Here is a 19,423-nt window from a genome sequence, read left to right on the forward strand (position 1 = left end):
CCAAAATTTATTATCTCACATAAATACTCTCCGCCCCACGGCAGGAGCAATCTATCCCCAGGAGACGGAAGAATTACATCAAGGAGTAAATTGGATTTCCTTGTAGCTCGCTCTTCAATCAACACGAGGCCGTAAATCCTCCCTCACGCGGGTCCGTAACAGAAGGAAGGGAACCCACAAAGGGAAATAGAAAAACATGCAAGAGAAACGTAAGATAACTTTAATCAGGACTAAAAACGCACAGTTTCTATCAAAATACTCAGCTGTATATATAAATATATAACAATCAATATATACATAAGTAAAACGTGACTATTATACAAGATAAAAACAAGTGAGGTCCGTGTGTGATAAGCACCTTCTCTTCACAGAGAAAGTTAACTATGCTTTTTTTTTTTTTTCATGGAAAGAATGATATTTCCCATTAAAGTTTCAAAATAGAAAAAAGAAAGAAAAAATTCATGGACTGGACTCTCCCTTCAACCTCAGCTCATGAGGAAACTTCTTCTGAGTCTATTCTATTTAATAAGCAGACATTCTGTTACACAGTCATGAAATTTTATAAGCTATCATTTTCTCTCAAGATCATAAAAATGAAAATTGCCAGGTTCTTATGGTCAACATTCCATATATGGGCGTGATCAGTGTCTCAAGTCTCTTAAAAGGAGAGAGACAGTTTCCTTTCCTTCAGGTTATTTCAAAATTATCAGTTTCTATAGCAGTGCTGGGATAAATATCCCCGCGCGGAAAACCCGCATGCTGGCCAGACTGGACCTGTGGAGATACTCCAGGAAGTGAAATGAGTGTGTCAAAGTGTATGACTATTTACCAAGTCCTTGATTCTATAGCCAGATCTCTTTCCAAGAGGGCTGTAATAATTCCCACCGCCGTCAGCTAACAGACATCCAGACTGCCCAGGGAACATTTTTCTAGGATACTGTGTCTTAGGAAATCCCCTCTTTCCCCCAAAGCAGAGCTCAACATAGAGGCCATCATCTCCCCAAAGCCTGGATGACCCTGGAACCACACTTTGTCCTGACCTCTCTCTGGGTCCCACAGCACCTTGGACATCCTCAGGTCGGGCACTTCCCACAGTAACTGGGGTGGTCATTACACAGTCCCCTGGGGCCAGCACGTAGTAGGTGTTCAGTGCACACTGATGAACCACCTGGGTTTTGAAGGGAGGGACCATGTACTGATGTAGCATGATTTCTATGGTGCTGTCTGGCACATAGTAGGTGCCAATGAAATAACTGTGGGGTTTTCTCTCTGAATGTCTCATTTATTCAACGCTAGATTCTTCCCCAACTAAACAAACCCCTTCTCAAGGCCGCCAGAGGCACCAGGAAATCTACCAGCTCACTCTTTCCAAAGAAGTCTCTCCTTGAGTCTTCTAATCCACTCTGGCCAGAACTGGTCATGGTCTACACCTCAGGCGTGAACTCCTTTCAACATCACCCCTGGAGATGTCCTACACCTCTCCTGATGATGCAGCTTCCTATAGTCCATTTCTTCCTCCTTCTGGAAGGACTCCTCCTTCATTTTAGTGGAGTCCAGCTCAGGCCCTAAAGGCTCCTTGAGAAAAGAAGCGTGTGGGGGGTCCATTGTTTGAGACCTTGAACTTGTGCAAATGGGCCCCCTCCCACGTGATTGAGTAGCCCGTCTCCACCGCCTTCTGGCATTTGGTACATCCCAGACTATCCTGATTCCTCAGCCTTTTATGACCTGTGGTTCTCCTATAGACAATAATTGGACCAGAAGTCTGTTTCTAGTCAGGGCAATGCATCCTTGGTATGACCTTCAGCCTGGAAACGCATCTATTTCAGAACCGTGAGATTTTCTTTAATTATTTCATTGATGATTACTTCCCCTACAGTTTCCTCTCTTCTCTCTCTCTCTTTCTGATGTTGAACTTACTAAATTGGTCCTCTAATTTCCTTATATATGTTCTGTTTGCCTTTTCGTCCTCAACACATCTTTGGGGTGTTTCATTTCTGTTTCCATAATGTTAGTTCCCAAGTGCTCTAATGGTTGTTCTCTGAATTTTAAAGAAATACGTATGGTGTATCTTGTTTTACAAGGGCAAAACCCTTTTCTCATCCCTCTGGAAATACTGGTCATCGCTTAGTTTTTTTGTTGTTTTTTTTCCCCTCCCTGCTGAATCTCTGTTTATTCCAAGCTCTTCTTCCTTTTCCTTTTGGTTGTTTGGATCTCAATGTTCACGTCAGAAGATTTCCCTGGGTGTCTGATAATCCTTGGGTGTCACTGACCTAGTTGGGAGCTTATGGTGAATGAGTGAGGCTCGCTGGCCGTGAACGGCACTCTCAGGGGGTAATGGGAAAACCCTGACGTCACCCTGCCTTTCCTCTTGGCTCACTTACATTCCCACTGAGATCATCTGAGCTTCCTGCCTGGCGATGCCGATCTCTGAGCCCAGCCAGAGCGGGGGAAGGGTGGGTTATTTTAGCATGTGGTATATTTGTGCCTCGTTAAGAGGGGCAGTTTTCAGTACAGCATCTAAGCCGAGGCAGATCTGGTCTCCTGCAGTCCAGACACTCCCTGTTTGATTATTCTCTGCAGGAAACAAAATCTTCAATCTTCTGCTTGGAACAGAAGAAGAGGCACCCTTCTGCTTGTTCAGAACCAGGGAGGCGGACCTGGAATTGTCACCACTTCTTAGGAAAAAAGTTCCGGCTTCCCGTGAAGGCGGCAGCGTAGGTCAATGTGACTCTCGTGACCTTTCACAACCACAGCCAAATTACCGATACGCTCAACCAGCTCACAACGAGCTGAGCAAAGGTCCTATAACGAAGGACAGAAAGAAGAGGCCACTTGGAGGCCGGCTGGTGTTTGGAACGCTGTGTCCTGCATGTCCTCCCCACAAAGCTGCGACGACAAGGCGTGCACACGGATACGCTCGAGGGACAAGGTCCTGGGATTGTTCCGCTCTCTGCATCGTGACTGCACCAGCCCCAGATCACCAGCCGCAGATCGGACGCTTGCCTGGCTCCCCCGCTCCCCGTACTATGAACTTGAGATTGCTTTTGTCCTATAGCTGCGCACTCCCGACGCCAAAGGAGCAAATTAAACCTACAGAAAACTCCTTCCTCCACGTCTTTCGTCTTTCTTCAAAGGAAAAAGGATGATTGAAGATTCGATGGTACCAGCAAAGGAACAGGGCCAGGAGATGATGGTGGACTTGGGGCGGCCGCAGTCCCCGCAGCAGTGGAGGGGGGGGGGTGGCGGCGGCAAGAACTGGGCAGTCAGCATGAGCCAGCAGCTCCCCAAGGGGATGAGCACGTGGGGCCGAGACCACACCGGCCCCGACCAGAAACGAGAAAAAGAACGAAACCAGCTTCCAAGGACGCCGCAGGTGACGGAAGTCCTTCCGGGAAGCCGGGGTCCAGAAAGCGGAGGGAGCGGGGGATGGGCCCACGTTCAGAGGACGAGATGTTCCCACACAAAGGGTTTCGCAGATCGCAAACCCTGAGCTGTGGGAAAACTGAACTGGGGACGGGCGAGAAGAGGCGTGGGAAGGGTCGCTCGCTAAACCACAACGTGAAGAAGAGATCCCGGGTGTATTTTCAGTCGCTCACACTTCAGGTATTCCAAGACCCATTACGCTAATACAGCAACATTTTAACATCAGATACTCAAGATTTACACATGCAAAGAATTGTTTTTTTAAAAAAGAAGGTTTCAAACCTTTCCCCTCATTTAGACTTTTTACAGCCTACCTCCCCATTAGATATGGAATGCTGGCGATTACTGACTCTTTGGAGAATTTTTTTTAGTGTCTGTCAGTTCTTGGATCTTCCCAGCGACAACTTGCAGTTGATTTTCTGGTATCCTTACTCATCCGCTACGCGATATCTCTGCAAACCCCAGTGTTTTGCTACTGTCTCCTCTGTAGTTTCCCCCCATGCTTGTGAATTTATCATTTTTTCATGTTATTGGGGTTTACTAGTTTGTTGGGGTTTTAGAAAAAGGCAAATGTAGATGTGTGTGCTTCATCTATAGTCTTTACCTAGAAGTCCTACGTCCTTGTCAGTCTGGAACCTTCCAAAATCGTGGACGTTGGAAGCTCAGCTAGCGCACGACCGTGGGTGGACATACTGGAGTCACGTCCATCCGTCCCCCCCCGCCCCCCCCCATGTGGGCGGGGGGGGGCAGTGGGAGGGAACTCAGAGCTTAGAGTCCAAGCCCAGAGCCAGCCCTGAGCTTCCCAAAGGGAAGAAATCATCCGTGATGCACAGCCTCACTTCCAAAGTATGGAAAGGGACAGAGCAGAATCCTGCACGCCCCCACCTAACAGGACGTGACCCTTCTGACCGGACACAGGAGGGACAGGACGTGCCAGCCTCCCAAAGTCACCGGGATAGAGAAGCAGAGGCCAACCACCGGCCAGGCCTCTAAGCAGCGGGAACCAGGGGAGGTCCGGCACGGGCAGTGGACCTCTGAGGAGGCTGCACAGCGAGGACCAAGCAGAGCCCGGTCCGCTTGCTGCTCCGTGCGCTGGGGCTTCCAGTGAACGGCAGTGAGGAGACGCCCCCAGCCAGCACAGCCCTCCCGCGGCGCTGTCCCCGCGGCGCCGTCCCCGGCTGCTTACCTGTGGATGATGTGGCACCTCTGCAGGTAGTCGAGGGCCAGGGCCAGCTCGCAGACGTACAGCTTCACGGCGCCCTCCGTGAAGTGCACGTTCTGCTGCAGGTGGTAGCGCAGGTCCCCGCCCAGCAGCAGGTCCACCACCATGAACATGTCCTCCTCGTCCTGGAAGGAGTACCTGGAACACAGAGGGACCGAGAACATTAGGGACGGTGCTGGACAGAACTCCGACGCCCCCCATTTTACAGATGCACACACTGAGGCTTAGAGAGGGGGGCACTGACGTGGCCTCAGTCGCAGTGCACAACGGACACAACACTGTCCCCGGGTTCTGGCAGATAAATGCATTTTTACCACGTTACTTTGTTTTTAGTGGATGCCTGACTTCAATGTCTTCAGCACTTGCAGTCGCCCCCCCCTCCCCCCAAATTCCTCACTCGTTCCCCACACACAAGCCGCTGCCCACGCGGAGCTGGTGTCAGCGACCCTTGGATCCGGTGATGCCTGGGCAAGTCCAAGGCCAGACCTCAGGGAACCTGCCGTTTTGACTTCCTGCCTCTGGGAAACCGGCCAGAGCCCAAGCCCCAGGGAGAAGCCACGAGAGGGTCACCAGCCTCAGAGGAGCAGCCAGGGGCAGGCAGCACCAACTGGCGGCCACGGGAGTGAGTCCCTCGGGCATTTGGATGTCCCCTCGGCAGCCCCTGCTGATGTCACCGGGAGCAGAGCTGTCCAGCGGAGCCCTGTCAACTCACAGAACCCGAGATGACAAAATGGTTGTGCTCTAAGCCACTCATTAAGTTTCAAGGTTCCCCCGCCCAGAGCAATAAGAAACTGACACAGTACCGAATTCATTAAAAAAAACCACACACACACACACACACACACACACACACACACACTAAAGAAATCTAAATAGAAGGTGATGAAAGACAATTTGACTTTGGGTGATGGTTATATAACATAATCAAATGTCAAAATGACCTGGAGATGTTTTCTCTGAATCTATGTACCCTAATTAATCAATGTCACCCTGTTAAAATTAATTGTCTAAATAAATTTTTAAAAAGCTACTCTTGACATATTTAGAATCTAGAAAAATCCTGGCAATACTTTATCAAATGCCACCCAGCCCCATTTTTTCTCACATTACTATTGAAATACATATGTATTTTAAACTGAATAGCATGGTCTGGGTATTTGTGTATAACTCTGCCAGATTCATTGTTTCAAGAAGTGTGGATTTCCATCTGTCAGTGTTTGTAATCAGATTCCAAAACAGTGGCCTACCTCTGAACAAAAACCCGTGGAAATTGTTAAGCCCCATTTTCATGAGGATATAATCCAACTCTAGACACAGCTACCGTTTAAATATGCCAGATTTGGGGATCAAACTCCTTTTGTTCTTTGAAGAGGGTTGAAAGTTTAATCAACTATTTTCTAGCTCATAGAATCCCATATGGTGTTGGGGAAAAAAAAGTACACGCAGGCTGTTTAAGGACTGAAGAGCCCATCTACAGATTCTGAGAATGGCATTAAGCAATTATATATAAAATAGAATCCCAATGTCATAAAATGGTGCCAAGTCCCACAGAGAATCGTGGGATGCAATGACACCGTGAAATAGAGTCCCAGAACGACAGAAGCTTACACCTGTGCATCAGAGCCTCGGATATTAGAGCTGGGTCAGCCAGGCCATCCTCCTCATTCGACAGAAGGGGAAACTGAGGCCCAACAGGAAGAAGAAAGCCAGTGAGCCGACGAGAACCTGGGGACAGGAACCCAGCTCTCCCCAGCATTCTTGCAAGGACAGGCTGAGACGCACACACAGTCTTTCTGTAACCTGGGCGTGCAGCCTGTGGAGGGAACTGATGCTTGATTTGACCACAGGGGTGACGGCCAGGTGTTTACAGAATGGGGAATTGCAGGGCTGGGAAAAACAAAAAAACCTTACAAGTCACCGGGTCCCACCAGCCCCATATCACAGAGACTGAGATCCGGAGACGGGAAATGGTGGCCCAGGCATTGCGGGTCTTGTATGTCTCACCCGCTCTTCACACTTGTGCAGGGTCCTGGCCGGGAGGAGCAGGGTGAGGTATGGTGCCACCAGACCATTCCTTCATCAGATGTTCACGGAGCAGCTGCCCTGTGACGGGCGCTGGGCTGTGTGCTGGGGACACACTGTGTCCAGGACAAACCGTCTTCCCCCTGAAGGAGCACGTGGTCCCCTGTGAGAGGAGGGCCAGGTCCACAGCGCCGGCCGTGCAGGGCGCAGGGCGACAGGCACTCCGGGAGGCTCTACGGGGTGCAGTGCGGCGTGAGCAGGGAGGGGCTTCGCTCTCCAGCTGGTGAGGTGGGCGCAGATGTCTCTGCACATGGGGGGTACAGTGGGGCTGGCCGTGACTCTGACACAGGGACAGCATGAACCCTCTCGTTCCAGGAGTCCAGGATCCTGCAGGGTCATGGCGCCTCCCAGGCCCCTATTCCCAGCATCTCAGACACTGACGATCAGAGGGTGGTGACAGACCAGCCAGCTTCTTACCTCTGGTTCCAGCCTCACTTCAGGGCTGGCAGAGCGGCTGCCAGCTCAGGCTGGCACAAGAGGGTCCAGGGGTTTGCAGGGTGGTTCGGGTCTGTCTGAGGGGCCCCAGCTGGCCTCTATATCTGTTGCAGGACAAGTGGAAGCTCCGACTGGCTCGTGATCGCTGCCTCATTAGATGCATCACGGGAGTCGCTGGATGTCAACGACATGGTTAAAAACAACAACAAAGATTGCCCTGGGACCCCCTGCAAGGCGGGCTTGCAGGTCGGAGGCACTGGCCGTAGCTGGACACTGCTGTTCCCGGCTGGCCCATTGGTTAAGTATCTGGGCCATGTGGACAGACAGAGAATCAAAGAAGCTCTTGACCCTCGATCCTGGAGCAGCTAATTGAACGTGGACCTCAAGAGCACTCTTCCGTCTTACCTTTCAGCACGGCCGGGGCCGTTCGTGCTGGTTCGTTTTCCTCTTCCTGCAAAGTTCAGAATAAATGTATCCAGCTCCTTGAGAAACCCTTCTCAGACATTTGCTGGAGTTAGGTCGAATTCACAAATGAAAAGAGAATTAACAGTTTTACAGCACTGGACCTTTCCACGAACACGGAGCATTTATTTTGGCCGTCTTCTACATCTGCCAGTCAAGTTGTATAATTGTCTGTTTAAAGATCTGGCATAGGCCCTGGCCGGTTGGCTCAGCGGTAGAGCGTCGGCCTAGCGTGCGGAGGACCCGGGTTCGATTCCCGGCCAGGGCACACAGGAGAAGCGCCCATTTGCTTCTCCACCCCTCCGCCGCGCTTTCCTCTCTGTCTCTCTCTTCCCCTCCCGCAGCCAAGGCTCCATTGGAGCAAAGATGGCCCGGGCGCTGGGGATGGCTCTGTGGCCTCTGCCTCAGGCGCTAGAGTGGCTCTGGTCGCAATATGGCGACGCCCAGGATGGGCAGAGCATCGCCCCCTGGTGGGCAGAGCGTCGCCCCTGGTGGGCGTGCCGGGTGGATCCCGGTCGGGCGCATGCGGGAGTCTGTCTGACTGTCTCTCCCCGTTTCCAGCTTGAGAAAAATGAAGAAGAAAAAAAAAAAAAAAAAAAAAAAAAAAAAAAAAAAAAAAAAGATCTGGCATAGCCTGACCCGTGGTGGCGCAGTGGATAAAGCGTCGACCTGGAAATGCTGAGGTCACCGGTTCGAAACCCTGGGCTTGCCTGGTCAAGGCACATATGGGAGTTGATGCTTCCAGCTCCTCTCCATCTTCTCTCTCTCTGTCTCTCCTCTTTCTCTCTCTGTCTCTCCCTCTCCTCTCTAAAAAAGTGAATAAATAAATAAATAATTTTAAAAAATAAAATAAAGATCTGGCATATATGTGTTCAAATTTTTTCCCCCATTGATTTGGGGGTTGGGAGAAACATCAACTCATTGTTCCATTTGGTTGTGCTCTCACTGATTGCTTCTTGCACATGCCCTGACCGGGGATCGAACCTACAACCTCAGTACACTGGGAGGACACTTTATCCACTGTGCCACCAGGTCAGGGCCGCATATATGTACTCTTATCCCAGTATTTTTAATGTATTTTATGGCTGTGGTGAACATAATCTTTTAAAATAAGGTTTGTTAACTGGTCTCTGCTAGGAATGCCTTCCAGAATTGTACATTTATCTTGAATCTAGAAAGCTGACTGGCCTCTGAGTTATTCTAATACCTTTTCCACGGGTGCCCTGGACTTGCTCATACAATCAAGGTGATTGTAACCCTTTGATACATACAAAAAAAAACCCCTGCCACAGTTATATTCTTCCAATCCTTACACGTCTTGTCTCCTTGTTGGTTGCACTGCGCTCTCCGGGGCCTCCGGCGAAACATCGATCATGAGGGATGGCGGTGGACATTTCTATCTCGCTCTGGAACTCCAGCCAAGCATTTCACCGTTAAATAATTTGCTTACTGCAGACATTTGGTGAATTCATTTATCCAGTTAAGAAAGTTGCTTTCTCCGCCGCTGAGAGTTTTTATCAGGAGTCTGTGCTGAGGTGTTCTGTTTTGTTTATTTTTTAACATTAAACTGTCTTTGCATTTCTAGACTAAAACTCTACCTTATCTACAAAGACACACTCACATATATGTACACGTGTGTGCGTGTGTATATCTTTGTATGTATCTTTCATCGGATGCCGGTTGCCAATGTCTCCTTTAGGGTTTTTTTGCAGCTCATGTTGTATACTGTCTTATCCACCCTTGGCCCACTGCCTGACCCAGTCTTGGTATCAAGAGGAAGCCAGCCTCGCTGGAGGCAGTAGGGTTTGTCTCTGTGCGAGAAGAGTTCGGGAGAGGCAGCACGTGCTTGCAGAAAGTCTGACCTCGCGTGCCCTCCGTGCCCTCCTCCTGGTTCACCTGGGCCGCACCCCCCTCGTTGTGGAGTTCCTGACGGAGCCGTCCCGGGAGCCCCGCTCCAGCCTCTCAACAAAGAGCTGAGCAGACGCATGGCCGCGGTCGGGGCTCAGGGGGTCTACACGCCGCCTCTGGCCGCCAGTGCCGGTTCGTCCGACCCTCGGGTGCGCCCTGGGATCCGTGCGGGCGCGCTGGAAGCAAACCTCCTCTTCTGGGTTTGCTAGGCTAGGAGCTGGGACTGACAGGCGGTCTGGGTCCTGTCGCCCAGAGTGGGGAGAGGACCCACCTGTAGGGTGGCGCTGCCCCAAGCCGGCAGGACCGAGGGCTAACCACAGCGAGGCCTGCCGGGGGTGGGGGGCTGGCGGCAGCCTAGGCAGAAGAGGGGCCCCTCCCTCATATTCACATTTCATACTCACAGTGACGGCCACGGCTGCGCTTTTTTTGACGGAAGCTACCATCACTTGGAACTACAAGAGTCTGAAATGATACATGTATTTGCTCCTGGAGAGAAGGATTGAGGTGCTCAACAGAATGACAGGATTCGGTGACCTTGTGCCTCCTGCAGATGCTCCGTTTGTATTCTCACAGCGGAGGGTCTGTGGCAACGTCACATGAACACCCGGTGCGTGCCGCCCCCTCGGGTCACAGCCACCCGGCCCAAGGGGGCATCTCATCCCGTATTCCGTCTGAACGCTCTGGAGGAGCAGCGTGAATTGTCGGGAGACTCGCAGACCAGAATGAATTGTAAAGAGGAAATCCAAAACGCAAGGAGGACAATTAATTCGAGCACCAGCTCGGGGTACGGCGGCTCTTTCTCGCTGCAGATTCACGTTTTTGGTTTTGGGTGTGTGTTTTTTAAATCCTGGACCACGGACTCTGCGTTCCCCTGAGACTCGCAGGATGTCGTCATCAGAGAACAGAGACCGACCTTTCGTTTCTCTCTCTGAAGTTCTGCCTGTTCTACGTTCTTCGTGTCCTCGTCTCCTCTGCTGCCTCTCGGGCTGGAATTGTAATGAAGTTCTCACGCTGCACATACACTGTCATGGACATGACAAGAGGCACGGACCGGGGACCTGCCCTCTGTGGAGCAGAGCGCAGGCGCAGGGCGGCGGAGCTGTCCAGGTAATCAGGCTCACCTGGAAGGCCAGAGGTCAAGCGCTGGGAAGCCCTCGATCCCAGCCCCGGTGCGGAAACAGAGCCCCATGTCTGTTGTTGTTGTGTTTTCTTTAAACTTACTAATTTACCATATTGTTCCATAAAAAAAAATTAAAAGGGACCGGCAAAATACATATAATGAAATAAATACATATAATGCAATAAAATTAAAAATAGGTTAGCTGTAGATCAGCCCTAAAAAAAATATCAAAAGCACCCCAGGAAATGGATGCAGGCGAAACCGGCCCACGTCACGCCCAAAGGTCTGGCCCTCGTGCCTGAAGCAGGCCCCGGACGCATCCCTAACCCTTCCCAGCCAGCACGGCGACGTGAGAGACACGAGTGGCCTCATGATTCAGAGTCAGTGTGGAAAAGAAAATAATCGACTGTTCAGGAGAGAAAATGATTATTCCTGACAGGGGAGCCAGGGGGGAAGCTCTCGCCTGGATTCTCAGGAAGACGGCATTCTGGAACGTGGGGACCACGACCTACATCAGACGGCTCTAGAGCACTGGTTCTCAACCTTTCTAATGCCGTGACCCTGCAATACAGTTCCTCATGTTGCGGTGACCCCAAACCAAAAAATAATTTTGGTGGCTACTTCATAACTGTAATTTTGCAACAGTTATGATTCGGAATGTAAATACCCGATATGCATTATGTATTTTCCGAAGGCTTTAGGCGACCCCGCTGGGGTCACGACCCACAGGTTGAGAACCGGGGCTCTAGAGAGAGGCACACGTTTAACAGGGACTTTTCTTTTTTCCATGTGATGTTCTTCAAGGTGAGCCGAAGGCATCAAGGCCCAAGTCCCCAGGGGCAGGGATGCACGGGGCAGAAGCCCAGTGGCCTAGGCGCAGGGCTCGCCAGTGGGCTGCTTGGGCAAGGACCAGTGTAGAGAACACCGTGAATGTTCTCAGGACTCCTGCGCACACCAGCGAATACGCACCAGGCTCTCCCCGGGCTCTGACCCTGCGCCAGACGCTGGGAGTCAGTGGGAGAAGTCACCCTAGATCAGCAGTCCCCAAACCCTGGGCCGCGGACCGGTACCAGTCCGTAGGCCATTTGGTACCAGTCTGCAGAGAAAGAATAAATAACTTACATTATTTCTGTTTTATTTATATTTAAGTCTGAACAATGTTTTATTTTTTTAAATGACCAGATTCCCTCTGTTACATCCGTCTAAGACTCACTCTTTTTTTTTTCATTTTTATTCATTTTTAGAGAAGAGAGAGAGAGAGGGAGAGAGACAGAGAGGGAGAGAGAGGAGAGAGAGACAGAGAGAAGGGGGGAGGAGCTAGAAGCATCAACTCCCCTATGTGCCTTGACCAGGCAAGCCCAGGATTTCGAACCGGCGACCTTAGCATTTCCAGGTCGACGCTTTATCCACTGCGCCACCAGAGGTCAGGCTAAGACTCACTCTTGACGCTTGTCTCAGTCATATGATACATTTATCCGTCCCACCCTAAAGGCCGGTCCGTGAAAATATTTTCTGACATTAAACTGGTCCGTGGCCCAAAAAGGGTTGGGGACCACTGCCCTAGATAGTTTACCCAAGTGTGGGGCCACCATAAGGGGGGGCTGCACTACAGGCGATGTGCCATGACAGGTCCCCCGGCTGACCCATCACGGCGCATCCCCCGGCTGACCCATCACTAGGCACCCATTTCCTGTTGTTGTTGTTGGCCCATGGACCCCTCCTCTTTAAGGAGACTCAAGGTGACCTCTCTCACCACTCATTCCACTCACGGCATCCCTGTCCCCACCTCTCTGCTCCTGGCCATCACTCGCCTCTCAGTGAAGAGCAGTGGTTCCCAACCAGGGGCAACGTGACCACCCAGAGACATGGGACAACGTCTGGAGACATTTTTGGTATCATGAGTGAGAGCTAGTGAGTAGAAGTCAGGGATGCCGCTAAACACCCCACAACGCACAGGACAGTCCCTGCCGCAAAGAGTCACCAGGCCCCCGGGGCCACAGTGCCAGGGCTGAGAAACCCGCTCAGCTCAATGCTTCCTCCTTGAGAAGCCCACCCGCACCCTGTAAGACAGACCTCTTAGTGCTCTCTCGTACCTTGTGATAAAAATAGGTGACACCGGTACGGTGTCTGACTCCACGTGACAGGCTCTGTTCTGCGTGCTCTCCTTACAGTAACCTGTTTCAGGCTCCCCCAAGCCCTTTGCGGTAGGTGTTACGATGAGCTGCCTTCGGCAGAGGTGGAGACTAAGACTCTGAGGTGGTGTACTCGATCTTGCCAGTGACGCCGCCCAGGGAACGGCAGAGCTGGGAGCGGACCCAGGGCCGTCCACCTCCAGGACCTAGAACCCAAGCTTGAGCCTCTGCGGCACTCCACTCAGGGCGACGGGACCTCACTCTTTTGGTCTTTTCTCCCCACCAGCCAGTGCACGGGGCTTGTTCCTCGCTTGTTTCACTTTGTCCCCAGCACACTGGCAGGAGCATCATCTACTCTCAAGAACAAATGGGCCACCCCCCCCCAAAGTACCCGTATGCTGTGCGGCACGTCAGTCTGACAATTATGCCCACCGCAGAGGGGCTGGAGGAAGAGGCAGCCCAGGACGAAAGGTGGGGATGGGGGGCTGACGGAGAAGGACAGCTCTGTGTGGGTACTGGGCTCTGCGTGCTGCTCTCGTCACTGCTTAGGGGAGCCTCCTTTGCCTCTGGCCAGTGGCACAGGGGCCAGGATCTCCCACCAGCCTGAGAATGACTCTCCTGGTCTCCCTCCTCAGCCTCCCTCCCTCCAGGGAGCAGAAATGACCCATCCGATATACAGAAGGAGCTGCGACTGTGCTCAGCTCAGCCCCTTCCGGGCTCCCTGCCTGCTTCTAGCTGTGCCCACAACAGGCTGGCATTTTAGTCTGTTCCCTGCCATGGTCAGGGGCTTGGCCGGCGGAGGTGGGGCGTGCAGCCGGGTGTCCCCCATGTCCTTGGGGTGATTCCATTTCTGAGCTGACAGGTTAGGAAGCCCTATGGAGGCAGACTTAAAGCCACGGGTTCCAATCAACTGCGTCAGCCACAAAGCTGATGTTTCCACCGCCATCCGTCCGACGCCCGTGTCTGCCTCTCGGTTGGTTCCAAACCCAGGGAGGAGAGAGCAGTGCTATTCACAGGCCCTCTGAGCCTCCTCAACGCTTAGCCTGCTTAAACCATGGAAAGTGGGCATTCTCACCCTTATATTTCCAGGGGAGGAAACTGAGGCCAAGAGAGGGGGTCTTGTCCAGGTCACGGGGTCAGATTCCTTCCTTCAATAGCATGTCCTGCCTTCTGTCATCCCCCGCCTGGGGAGGCTTGCAACCGAAGACCAGCCGTGTGAACCACGCATGGGAATACACACGAGCACACTTGAGTGGGTGGTGTGCACAGCGGGAGGAAACCTGAGTGAGAACACCGCGCCAAGCTCCCCCTCCATGTCATCTGACCTGGCCCAGCAACTGGCCCCAGGAGACGTTCCTGTGTGTCACTGATGGGAGCAGGCATGGCGGGGAGGCAGGGAGGCGGGGAGGCGGGGAGGCGGGGAGAAACGTCTCCAGGAAACCCTAACCCCCCCTTAGTCTTCCCGCATCACTATGCCACTTGACTATTTCAGACAGGAGCATTTTTCATCCTGAGGCAAAAGGAGCCAAATGCCCAGAGAGGACTCCACGGGATACTCGATCTGGAGGGCCCAGAGGCCAGGACATTCCATGTGTCTCTGACAATCATCTCCTGTGTCCTGACTGCGTGGCACCCACGGAGACAAGGAGGAGCAGGCATCACCTCAGACCACGTCCAGTCCAATCAGGTCTCCGACGGGAGAGGACAGGGAGGAGGGCTCGCCCACCATGCTCACTCCCAAGGTGAGCAATTCTCAGAGATGCAGCGTCCGCAGGAGAGGAGCTAAAAATACCCTCGCAGGCTGCGGACACCCGGTAATAGCAGGCTGGCCCTTCCGTCAGCTCGGAGTGTACAAACAACAAGGAGCTTCTCAAACCTGAATTCTGCTTGATGCATATGAATCTTTAATAACATTCACAATGCAAGCTTTTCTTTCTTTTTTTTTTTAATTTTTTTTTTTTTTCCATTTTTCTGAAGCTGGAAACAGGGAGAGACAGCCAGACAGACTCCCGCATGCGCCCGACCGGGATCCACCCGGCACGCCCACCAGGGGGCGACGCTCTGCCCACCGGGGGGTGATGCTCTGCCCATCCTGGGCGTCGCCATATTGCGACCAGAGCCACTCTAGCGCCTGGGGCAGAGGCCACAGAGCCATCCCCAGCGCCCGGGCCATCTTTGCTCCAATGGAGCCTCGGCTGCGGGAGGGGAAGAGAGAGACAGAGAGGAAAGCGCGGCGGAGGGGTGGAGAAGCAAATGGGCGCTTCTCCTGTGTGCCCTGGCCGGGAATCGAACCCGGGTCCTCCGCACGCTAGGCCGACGCTCTACCGCTGAGCCAACCGGCCAGGGCTTTTCTTTCTTTTTAATTTGACTTGAGTTACCGAGTCCTTAGTCCATTCTAACAGCATGGCCCTCACCGCTCTCCACACCAGGCTGGTTCAGTCCCTGACTCCTTCCTAGGAAGTCAAGTGTTGCTGGGTAGCTTCCATCTGCCTCTAGCAGGCCATACAACAGCAAGGTGAGACTCTCAAATGCCATCAGCTCCCCAGGTCACAGCAGTTTGGAGAAGGAGAAATCTTAGGTGGTGCAAAGGCAAGCTGCAGGTCCAAGTTCCCCACCAGCCACTACACAGCAGGGTTTTGCAGACTACGAAGTACCATCTATCTGTATAAATGCAGAACACTGCTCTGGTCAAATGATTTCATTTAATCTATGTCCTGCATGCTTCTAAAGGTTTTTCAGTGGCTGACAGTGTAAGTCTGATGGAAGAGATAGAGAAGAAAAATACTGAAATAAAGAAGGGACGAAGGTACTCCTTGCTTGCACACACCAAGCGTGGAACGGTAGATAGCTCCGACCTCCCTCACCATGCAAAGCGAGCAAAGGGCAAGGCAGGACAGACAACCTTTAAATACGAGATAAAGATCTCCAGGAAACCATCTGGGCATAGAATTTCATTCCAGGAGACTTTACGTTATGAATTTAAGGTACTTAACAGTTATAGGACTATGTAGGTTCATTTTTTTCTTGGTTGAATTTCAGAGTTTGTGGGGTGAAGAAAATGGTTTGTTTCTTCTAAGCTGTCAAATTTATTATGAGTATTGTTCATATCCTTCCATTATTATCTTTTGGGGGCTATAGAATATGTAGTGATAGCCACTGTTTCATTCCTGATGTTTATGGTTCGTATCCTCTCTCAGTTTGTATTTGTCAGCCTTAAGAGAGGTTTATTGATCTTAAATTTTTTTAAAGAACTTGCTTATTGTTTCATTGATTTTCTATTGCTCACCTATTTTCCATTTCATTTACTGTATTCTTTAGTATTTATCTCTTTCTGCTTGCTTTGGGTTTGTTTTGCTCTTTGTTTTCTTAGATTTTATACATCAAAACTAGATTATTATTTTGAGACCTTTCCTCTTTTCTAATATAGGCATTTTTAGTGCTATAAATTTTCCTCTTATCACTACTTTAACTGCATCCCACAAATTTTGATATATTGTGTTTTCATTTTCACTCACTCATATGCATTTTTAAAAATATATTTTGAGATTTCTTCTTTGATCTATGGATTGTTAGAAGTTTGTTTTTAATTTCCAAGTATATGGTGATTTTCCTATTGTCTTTCTGTTATTGATTTCTAATTTGGTCTCATTCTGGTCAGAGCACATACTCTATCACATTTGCTGAGGTTTAGTTTATGACTCAAGAACTGGTATCCACAGACACTTGTAAAAGTTTATATTTTGTTGTTATTTGGTGAAATGTTCTGTAATTGCCAATTAAGCAATGTTAGTTGATGGTACTCTTCAGTTCTTTTTTATTTGCTGACTTTCTGTCTAGAAGTTCTATCAGCGGCTAAAAGTAGGTTTTGAAGTCCCCAACTATAATTGAGGATTTTTATATTTCTCCTGTCAGTGCTATTAATTTTTGTTTCATGTATTTTGAAGCTCTGATGTTTGGTTTAAAATTCATTATTAATTGAATAATTCTAAATGTATTATCCTATCTAGTATTACCATAGATAAACATACCAGTCATTTACCTATCTCCTACTGAGTCTCAGCACAGTGGTTTTTACTTTTTCCTTGTTATGAATGATGCTGCAATGAGGCTCTCTATCCACTGCCCTTGTGTGCATATGTACCAGATCATTTCCTACACAAATACACGTTGGGCACCAACTATATGCCAGACACTGGGCTAGGTGTTTTGGATATATAAGTAAAAAATAGAAATTGGCCTGACCAGACGGTAGAGCAGTGGATGGGGTGTCAGACTGGGATGTGGAGGACCTAGGTTCGAGACCCCAAGGTCTCCAACTTGAGTGCGGGCTCATCTGGTTTGAGCAAGGCTCACCAGCTTGAGCCCAGGGTCGCTGGCTTGAGCAAGGGGTCACTCGGTCTGCTGTAGCCCCTGCCCCCCGTCAAGGCATGTATGAGAAATCAATCAATGAACAACTAAGAAACCGCAATGAAGAATTGATGTTTCTCATCTTTCTCACTTCCTGTCTGTCTGTCTCTGTCTGTCCCTCTCTCTGACTCTCCCAGTCTCTGCCACAAAAATAAATAAAAAAAACAACAAAAAAAAAACCCCAACAGAAATTGCATTCCTGTCTCTGTGGGGTTACCTAAGTGAATGAGATTCCTGGCACCGTGGCAGCACACAGGAGGCCTTGGGGCATGCTGATTACAGGAACAAGTGACTAAATGACTGAATCTAAAGGTTAAACATACTAAATGATTAACAGGTACCACATCTTTTCTTGCATTTTCCTTATACTAACTCCAGAAGAATAACAATTATACCTATTTTACTAAGGAGCAAACTGAGGCACCTATAGAGTTTAGCTACTTATACATACTTTAATTTTTTATAATTGATTGATTTTAGAGAGAGAGAAACATCAATTTGTTGTCCCACTTATTTATGCATTCCTTGGTTGATTCTGGTATGTGTCCTGACTGGGGATTGAACCGGCAACCTTGGCGTACTGGGACTATGCTCTAACCCACTGAGTTACCCAGTGGTCAGGAGAGTTTAGCTTACTTAAAGCAATACATGTATTTTTTTTTTTAAAGAAAAGAAGGAGGGCCTGACCAGGTGGTGGCGCAGTGGATAGAGTGTTGAACTGGGATGCGGAGGACCTAAGTTCGAGACCCCGAGGTCGCCAGCTTGAGCACGAGCTCATCTGGTTTGAGCAAAGCTCACCAGCTTGGACCCAAGGTCGCTGGCTTGAGCAAGGGGTTACTCAGTCTGCTGAAGGCCCACGGTCAAGGCACATAAGAAAAAGCAATCAATGAACAACTAAGGTGTCGCAACAAAAAACTGATGATTCATGCTTCTCATCTTTCTCCGTTCCTGTCTGTCTGTCCCTATCTATCCCTCTCTCTGACTCTCTCTCTATCTCTGTAAAAAATAAATAAATAAAGTAAAGAGGGAGGGACATTATAACCAGTGGCATGTGAAAGGTCTTTTCAGTAAATAGTTCTGCATAAATTCTATATCCAAATGGGGAAAAATGAATTCTGACATATGCTGTTCATTATACACAAATACCAATTTCAGATGGACTGCAGATGTCAATCTACAATATAAATGTAATGCAAGAAATGAAACTTCAGAAAGATAAAGTAAACATAAGAGGCGATCTTTGTGACTTTGGGATAAAGACTTCCAAACAGGATATTAAAAACATGAATCAGAAGTATGCAGTGATAAATAGGACATAGTTCAAGTGAAGAGCTTTGGTTCTCAAAAAACACACAAAGAGAATCAGAAGAAAATGGGACAAAATGTTAACAATCCGCGGGGGATGTTGAAAGCATACACTACATGACATTAGTCACAAAAGGTCCCTACGGCTTGATTCCATTTTCATGGAACTAGGCAGGTCCACAGAGACAAAGAGAAGATGAGTCATTTCTATGGAGAGAGGCCCAGGGAATAAGGAGTATTTTCTAATGGGTATGGGATTTCTTTAGGGGTGATGAAAAATGTTCTAAAATTTAGACAGTGTGGACGGTTATCCAAATCTGAGAATATACTAAAAAAGCAAAGTAAAAAGCACACAAAATGCCACAAAGAAAAAATTTAAATCCAGAATAAAATAATTTGTTTGTGGGTGAGATCTGAATGAGAGAAAAAGTGAAAGAGGAAAGAAGAAACAAAAAGAGAGAGAGAAAAAAAATTGAGTTAAGTTTTTTGAAATGTAACACTCATAGGAAAAAAAAAAAGAATGGAAAATGTAACACCTATGGGCAATAACTTTCAAAATGGGTATGCAACATAATCAAATGTCAAAATAACCTGGAGATGTTTTCACTGAACCTATGTACCCTGATTGATTAATGTCACTCCATTAAAATAAAAAAAATTAAAAAAACCCACTGCATTGTACCTTTTCTTTTATTATTATTATTATTTTATTTATTCATTTTAGAGAAGACAAAGAGAGAGAAAGGGGGAGGAGCAGGAGGCATAAACTCCCATATGTGCCTTGGCCAGGCAAGCCCAGGGTTTTGAACCGGCAACCTCCGGGTTCCAGGTCATTGCTTGATCCACTGCGCCACCACAGGTCAGGCCTGCATTGTGCCTTTTCAAAGGTGAACTGTACAGTTTGTGGATTTATATCTTTTTTTTTTT

General features: G+C 49.3%; 1 protein-coding gene across 3 annotated transcripts in view; it reads right to left on the reverse strand.

Moving 5' to 3' along the window:
• STK32B (serine/threonine kinase 32B) overlaps positions 1-19,423 on the reverse strand; it is a 274,593-nt gene that overhangs the window by 80,429 nt on the left and 174,741 nt on the right. For all 3 annotated transcript variants that reach the window (XM_066387652.1, XM_066387650.1, XM_066387651.1), the window contains one exon: positions 4,610-4,783. In XM_066387652.1, the coding sequence (XP_066243749.1) occupies positions 4,610-4,783 (174 nt within the window). The remainder of the gene's footprint in view (positions 1-4,609; positions 4,784-19,423) is intronic.

This window comes from Saccopteryx leptura, chromosome 5 (assembly GCF_036850995.1).
Source record: "Saccopteryx leptura isolate mSacLep1 chromosome 5, mSacLep1_pri_phased_curated, whole genome shotgun sequence".
Taxonomy (NCBI): Eukaryota; Metazoa; Chordata; class Mammalia; order Chiroptera; family Emballonuridae; genus Saccopteryx; species Saccopteryx leptura.